The following is a 7,500-nucleotide window of genomic DNA, read 5'->3' as shown; positions in this document are numbered from 1 at the left end:
AATTCTCTCTCCTGACCACCAGGGGGCGACTCCTCTGGTTGTATAGAAGTCTATGCTTCATGTGTTAAAGCTGCATTCTCTCTACTGACCACCAGGGGGCGACTCCTCTGGTTGTATAGAAGTCTATGCTTCATGTGTTAAAGCTGCATTCTCTCTCTACTGACCACCAGGGGGCGACTCCTCTGGTTGTATAGAAGTCTATGCTTCATGTGTTAAAGCTGCATTCTCTCTACTGACCACCAGGGGGCGACTCCTCTGGTTGTATAGAAGTCTATGCTTCATGTGTTAAAGCTGCATTCTCTCTCCTGACCACCAGGGGGCGACTCCTCTGGTTGTATAGAAGTCTATATAAATGACTCTACTTCTCTTGATTTATTCCCTCAGTAAACATTGTAAACATTAGTTTTTGGTCTCAATCTCTAGTTTCAAGTCTTCTTCAATACAGCGTGATGTTCATTTAGTAAATTATGGTCATTTAGAGTCAAACAGACCATAAATCAGGGACGCTTTAGGGCGGGACTACAAGGTGATTGACAAGCTCTACGTCACTCCTCCTCAGTCCTAATATGGTCTCATGAGAGTTATGGAGAGGTCTGATGTTCTCACTGTAGACCAACAAGACTAAGAGGTCCTCTGTGTTCTCGTGTCTGAGCAGCCATGAAGAACCTGCTGCTCCACTGCAGGGAGCTGGTCACCGATGACATCATCGGCCGTCTGCTCACGCCATTGGCCTGCGCCGTGGCCCTGCTCACCAAGTCAGTACCCCGACACACAGACAGGTCACTGACATCAGTTATGCCCGTTCCACTGAGACCTTCTCCTGTCTGTCTCTCTGCCTGTCTCTCTCTCCAGGCTGCCGGCTCTCGTCAGGTCTTACAGCGGTTCAGTTCTCAGATGGTCTCTGGTCTACAGACTGAGAGTCTATGAGCTGCTCGCTCTGCTGCCTCCTCACACCTACCAAGGTAACGACACGCCTCCTTCTCTGCTTCCTCCCTCTCTTCTTCTTCTTCTTCTTCTTCTTCTTCTTCTTCTTCTTCTTCTTCTTCTTCTTCTTCTTCTTCTTCTCCTCCTCCAAACAAAAGACTGTCTCTTCTCCCCCTACAGAGAGCTTTGGTTTGGTGATGAACCAGCTGGTCTGGGATCTGTCCGGTCAGGACAACCTGAACCAGCCGTGTTCAGAGCTCCTCCTGCTGCCCCCTCTCTGCCACCAGGATGACCTGCAGCTGGTTGGCCCCGCCCTCCACGCCAGCGACCACAGATACATCGAGGAGCAGGTGAGGAGCAGGTGACGGGCGCTGGATGCTGAGTGCGTCCGTTAGAGGCTGTTGTGATGATGTGTGTTTGTGTGCAGCTGCACAGCAGCATTGTGGGAGGAGCCTCGCTGGACAACGACGCCTTCAGTCTTTGTGAGAAGAGCGAGGAAGCTCCTGCTCCTCTTCCTCCTCCCGTCGCTCTCACCGCCGCCGCCATCTGCCTCTTCGGAGCGCTCTACCCCCACGTCATCTCCGCCCAGAGGTAACTGAGATAACCAGTCAACCAGTACAAGTTAACCAGTCCAAGTTAACCAGTGCTCGTCTTCCTCAGGGTGAAGATACTGGAGACTTTTGTAGAAACAGTGAACCAGCTGAAGGGTCAACGGCAGCAGACGGTCCAGACACACGTCTGTGCTGCCCTCTGCAGTCTGCTCAAGGTACTGCAGCTGCGTGTTCTAGTAGAAGTAGAGGTGGTAGAGGTAGTAGAGGTAGAGGTAGTAGTGGAGGTAGTAGAGGTAGAGGTGGTGGTAGAGGTAGAGGTTGTAGAGGTAGAGGTAGTAGTGGAGGTAGTAGAGGTAGAGGTGGTGGTAGAGGTGGTAGTAGAGGTAGAGGTTGTAGAGGTAGAGGTAGTAGTGGAGGTAGTAGAGGTAGAGGTGGTGGTAGAGGTGGTAGTAGAGGTAGAGGTTGTAGAGGTAGTAGTATAAGTAGAGGTAGAGGTGTTAGTAGAGGTAGAGGTGTTAGTAGAGGTAGTAGCGGTAGAGGTGGTAGTAGAGGTGGTAGTCGAGGTAGTAGAGGTAGAGATAGTAGAGGTAGTAGGGGTAGTAGTAGAGGTAGAGAAGGTAGAGGTGGTAGAGGTAGAGGTAGAGGTGGTAATAGAGGTGGTAGAGGTAGTAGAGGTAGCAGAGGTAGAGGTGATGGTAGAGGTGGTAGAGGTAGTAGAGGTAGAGGTAATAGTAGTAGAGGTAGTAGAGATGGTAGTAGAGGTAGAGGTGGTAGAAGTGGTAGAGGTAATAGTAGTAGAGGTAGTAGAGATGGTAGTAGAGGTAGAGGTGGTAGTCTAGGTAGTAGTAGAGGTGGTAGAGGTAGAGGTGGTAGAAGTAGTAGAGGTAATAGTAGTAGAGGTAGTAGAGATGGTAGTAGAGGTAGAGGTGGTAGTCTAGGTAGTAGTAGAGGTGGTAGAGGTAGAGGTGGTAGAAGTAGTAGAGGTAATAGTAGTAGAGGTAGTAGAGATGGTAGTAGAGGTAGAGGTGGTAGTCTAGGTAGTAGTAGAGGTAGAGGTGGTAGTAGAGGTAATAGTAGTAGAGGTAGTAGAGATGGTAGTAGAGGTAGAGGTGGTAGTCTAGGTAGTAGTAGAGGTGGTAGAGGTAGAGGTGGTAGAAGTAGTAGAGGTAATAGTAGTAGAGGTAGTAGAGATGGTAGTAGAGGTAGAGGTAGTAGAGGTAGAGGTGGTAGAGATAGCACAGGTAGTAGTAGAGGTAATAGTAGTAGATGTAGAGGTAGTAGTAGAGGTGGTAGTAGAGGTGGTAGTAGAGGTGGTATAGGTAGTAGTAGAGGTGGTAGAGGTAGTAGTAGAGGTGGTAGCAGTAGTAGAGGTAGAGGTGGTATAGGGTAGTAGAGGTGGTAGAGGTAGTAGTAGAGGTCGTAGAGGTGGTAGAGGTAGTAGAGGTAGAGGTGGTAGTCTTGGTAGTAGTAGAGGTGGTAGAGGTCGTAGAGGTGGTAGTAGAGATAGAGGTAATAGTAGTAGAGGTAGTAGAGATGGTAGTAGAGGTAGAGGTGGTAGAGATAGTACAGGTAGTAGTAGAGGTAATAGTAGTAGACGTAGAGGTAGTAGAGGTTGTAGAAATAGTAGTAGTAGAGGTAGAAGTAGTAGAGGTAGTAGTATAGGTAGTAGTATAGGTGGTGGAGGTAGAGGTAGTAGAGGTAGTAGTAGAGGTAGTAGAGGTAGAGGTAATAGTAGTAGAGGTAGTAGAGGTAGAGGTAGTAGAGGTAGTAGTAGAGGTAGTAGAGGTAGTAGTAGAGGTGGTATAGGTGGTAGAGGTAGTAGAGGTATAGGTAATAGTAGTAGAGGTAGTAGAGATGGTAGTAGAGGTAGTAGAGGTGGTAGAGATAGTACAGGTAGTAGTAGAGGTAATAGTAGTAGACGTAGAGGTAGTAGAGGTTGTAGAAATAGTAGAGTTAGTAGTAGTAGAGGTAGAGGTGGTAGAGGTAGTAGTAGAGGTAGAGGTAGTAGTAGAGGTAGTAGAGGTAGAGGTGGTAGAGGTAGTAGTAGAGGTGGTAGTAGAGGTGGTAGAGGTAGTAGAGGTAGTAGTGGTAGAGGTAGTAGTAGGGGTGGTAGAGGTAGTAGAGGTAGAGGTAGTAGTAGAGGTGGTAGTAGAGGTGGTAGAGGTAGTAGTAGAGGTGGTAGAGGTAGTAGAGGTGGTAGAGGTAGTAGTAGGGGTGGTAGAGGTAGTAGAGGTAGAGGTAGTAGTAGAGGTGGTAGTAGAGGTGGTAGAGGTAGTAGTAGAGGTAGTAGTAGAGGTGGTAGAGGTAGTAGAGGTGGTAGAGGTAGTAGTAGAGGAGGTAGAGGTAGTAGAGGTAGAGGTGGTAGCAGAAGTAGAGGTGGTGGTAGAGGTAGTAGAGGTAGAGGTGGTAGAAGTAGTAGAGGTAATAGTAGTAGAGGTAGTAGAGATGGTAGTAGAGGTAGAGGTGGTAGTCTAGGTAGTGGTAGAGGTGGTAGAAGTAGTAGAGGTAATAGTAGTAGAGGTAGTAGAGATGGTAGTAGAGGTAGAGGTGGTAGTCTAGGTAGTAGTAGAGGTGGTAGAGGTAGTAGATGTAGTAGTAGAGGTAGAGGTAGTAGAGGTGGTAGAGATAGTACAGGTAGTAGTAGAGGTAATAGTAGTAGACGTAGAGGATGTAGAAATAGTAGTAGTAGAGGTAGAAGTAGTAGAGGTAGTAGAGGTGGTAGAGGAAGTGGTAGAGGTAGTAATAGTAGAGGTAGGAGTAGTATTAATAGTAGTAGCAGTAGTCATTGTCGTTGATTATAGTAAACGCCTTATTCATAACACGTCCAGCTTGTTATTGTCTTCATAATAACCACCTGATGGAATTAGATGAAGATAAACCTTTTCCTCCTCCTTCTCCTCTTCCTCCTCCACCTTCTCCTCCCTCTCCTCCTCCTCTTCCTCCTCCTCTCCTCCTCCTCCCCCCTCCTCTTCTTCCTCCTCCTCTCCTCCTCCTCTCCTCCTCCTCCTCCTCCACCTTCTCCTCCCTCTCCTCCTCCTCTTCCTCCTCCTCTCCTCCTCCTCCCCCCTCCTCTTCCTCCTCCTCTCCTCCTCCTCCTCCTCCACCTTCTCCTCCTCCTCATCCTCCTCCTCTCCCTCCTCCTCCTCTCCCTCCTCCACCTTCTCCTCCTCCTCATCCCCCTCCTCCAACTCCTCCTCCTCTTCCTCCTCCTCTCCTCCTCCTCCTCCTCCGCCACCTTTTCCTCCTCCTCCTCCTCCTCCTCCTCCTCCACCTTCTCCTCCCCTCCTCTTCCTCTCCCTCCTCCTCCCTCTCCTCCTCCTCCCTCTCCCTCCTTCTCCTCCCTCTCCTCCTCCCCGTCCTGCTCCTCCTCCTCCTCCTCCTCCTCCTCCTCCACCTTCTCCTCCCCTCCTCTTCCTCTCCCTCCTCCTCCCTCTCCTCCTCCTCCCTCTCCCTCCTTCTCCTCCCTCTCCTCCTCCTCTTCCTCCTCCTCCACCTTCTCCTCCCCTCCTCTTCCTCTCCCTCCTCCTCCCTCTCCTCCTCCTCCCTCTCCCTCCTTCTCCTCCCTCTCCTCCTCCTCATCCTCCTCCTCCTCCTCCTCCTCTCCCTTCCTCCTCTTCCTCCCTTTCTCCTTCCTCCCTCCTCCTCCTCTCCCTTCCTCCCCCCTTCCTCCTCCTTTCCTCCCCCCCCTCCTCCTCCTCCTCCTCCTCTCCCTCTCCCTCCTCCTCCTCCTCAGCACCAGGGTGGTGCTCGGGGCTCCCTGGGTCCAGAGGAGGTGCGCCCCCCGGCCCTGGTCCTCCTGTTGGGGGCCCTGGAGGGCCTCAGTCCTGTGCTGAGGTGTCTGGCTGCTGAAGGTCTGGCCCGGCTGGTCCAGGTGGTCGGAGACCCTGTTTTCACCGTGTCCGTGTCCCTGCTCTGCTTCGACAGGTGGGCGGAGCTTCACACCTTGATTTCATTTATTTATTTATCTCAGTTTCCTGTGTGTGTGTGTGTGTGTGTGTGTGTGTGTGTGTGTATGTGTGTGTGTGTGTGTGTGTGTGTGTGTGTATGTGTGTGTGCGTATGTGTGTGTGTGTGTGTGTGTGTGTCTGTGTCTGTGTCTGTGTGTGTGTCTGTGTCTGTGTGTGTGTGTGTGTGTGTGTGTGTATGTGTGTGTGTGTGTGTATATGTGTGTATGTGTGTGCGTGCGTGTGTGTGTTTCTATATTGAGGACGTTTGCAGGTAACAGATTCCTCCTGTTATGTTTTCTGCTTTACAACTTTATATATAATATATATACATATGAAAGATCACACAGTATTATATATATATATATATATATATATATATATATATATATATATATATATATATATATATATATATCCATCCATCCATTTTCAATACCGCTTATCCTCATTAGGGTCGCTGGAGCCTATCCCAGCTGACATATATATACATACATACATACATATATAATCTTTTTTATGTCTCCATGTCACATTGCAATGAATTGTGGGTAATTCCCTCGGTTAAAGTCTGCATTTAATGCAGACTTATGGAAAAGGTTCATAAAGGACTCAAACCCTCCTAGACCTTTGACCCCCCTGGAGTCAACGGGGGTCCGTGAGGGGGGAGGTTGTTTGTCACATGTCAGCCACTAGGGGGCAGCAGCACACAGTCATGGAGCCCACTGCCACGGCAACGCTTTATTACAGAGGACGTTGTTACAGACACGGAGGAGACTCCTCCCACTTTAACACCAGGGTTTTAACATCGCTCCAGTTTAAGGTGGAGGGGGAAGTCCTTCGTGGTCAGTCCACCTTAAGAGAGTCCACATATTTTTAGAAAATCTGAACCCCGGAAATCAAGAGAATCCAGATAAATAGATTTTGTTCAGCTAACAAGAGTCCGCCCCCCCTGACCCCCCCAGGCTGAAGACGGCCCGGGATGCAGCATCTCGCAGTGGCTTCGCTCTGGCTCTGGGGGCGCTGCACCGCTACACCGGAGGAATCAGCTCACCTCAACACCTGAACACCTGCTTGGGGGTCCTGTTCACCCTGAGCCAGGACAGCACCTCACCTGAGGTCCAGGTACGCACACACACACATACACACACACACACACACACACACATACACACACACACACACACACACACACACACACACACACACACACACACATACAGGTGCATAAACAGACACACCTGTGTGTTTATTTTTCATGCCTGAAGCGGTTGTTACACATGATGTGTTTACGGACCGTAGGAAAGATGATCATCTGACCTGATGAGCCGGCTCAGAACCCCTGAATGTGCTCTGTGTGCTGCAGACCTGGTCCCTCCACAGTCTGGCTCTGGTGGTGGACCTGTCCGGTGGGTTGTACCGCACGCACGCCGAGCCCTCCTTCACCCTGGTGCTCCGCCTGCTGCTGGCGGCTCCGCCCACCCACCCCGAGGTGCACCGCAGCCTGGGCCGCTGCCTGCACGCCCTCATCACCTGCCTGGGCCCCGACCTGCAAGGTACGTCCCACCTCCACCTGACGGGGCAGGTGTGAATGATGTCTCCGTCAGGTGAAGGTGCCTCAGGTGTGAATGATGTCTCCGTCAGGTGAAGGTGCCTCAGGTGTGAATGATGTCTCCGTCAGGTGAAGGTGCCTCAGGTGTGAATGATGTCTCCGTCAGGTGAAGGTGCCTCAGGTGTGAATGATGTCTCCGTCAGGTGAAGGTGCCTCAGGTGTGAATGATGTCTCCGTCAGGTGAAGGTGCCTCAGGTGTGAATGATGTCTCCGTCAGGTGAAGGTGCAGCAGGTGTGAATGATGTCTCCAGTCAGGTGAAGGTGCAGCAGGTGTGAATGATGTCTCCAGTCAGGTGAAGGTGCCTCAGGTGTGAATGATGTCTCCGTCAGGTGAAGGTGCCTCAGGTGTGAATGATGTCTCCGTCAGGTGAAGGTGCCTCAGGTGTGAATGATGTCTCCAGTCAGGTGAAGGTGCAGCAGGTGTGAATGATGTCTCCAGTCAGGTGAAGGTGCCTCAGGTGTGAATGATG

The 7,500-nt window shown here is 50.5% G+C and overlaps 1 protein-coding gene across 8 annotated transcripts in view; it reads left to right on the top strand.

The window, feature by feature from the left end:
• Positions 1–7,500, top strand: part of heatr5a (HEAT repeat containing 5a) — a 40,232-nt gene that overhangs the window by 10,635 nt on the left and 22,097 nt on the right. For all 8 annotated transcript variants that reach the window (XR_004611865.1, XM_034563103.1, XM_034563101.1 and 5 more), the window contains exons 13-20: positions 656–755; positions 853–962; positions 1,105–1,274; positions 1,352–1,515; positions 1,585–1,690; positions 5,209–5,399; positions 6,384–6,543; positions 6,785–6,974. Coding sequence is in view for 7 of the 8 variants with exons in the window: in XM_034563103.1 (XP_034418994.1) it covers positions 656–755; positions 853–962; positions 1,105–1,274; positions 1,352–1,515; positions 1,585–1,690; positions 5,209–5,399; positions 6,384–6,543; positions 6,785–6,974 (1,191 nt within the window). In the remaining variant the exon portion in view is untranslated. The remainder of the gene's footprint in view (positions 1–655; positions 756–852; positions 963–1,104; positions 1,275–1,351; positions 1,516–1,584; positions 1,691–5,208; positions 5,400–6,383; positions 6,544–6,784; positions 6,975–7,500) is intronic.

Source organism: Cyclopterus lumpus, chromosome 22 (assembly GCF_009769545.1).
Source record: "Cyclopterus lumpus isolate fCycLum1 chromosome 22, fCycLum1.pri, whole genome shotgun sequence".
Taxonomy (NCBI): domain Eukaryota; kingdom Metazoa; phylum Chordata; class Actinopteri; order Perciformes; family Cyclopteridae; genus Cyclopterus; species Cyclopterus lumpus.
This window is presented reverse-complemented; position numbering and strand designations above follow the sequence as displayed.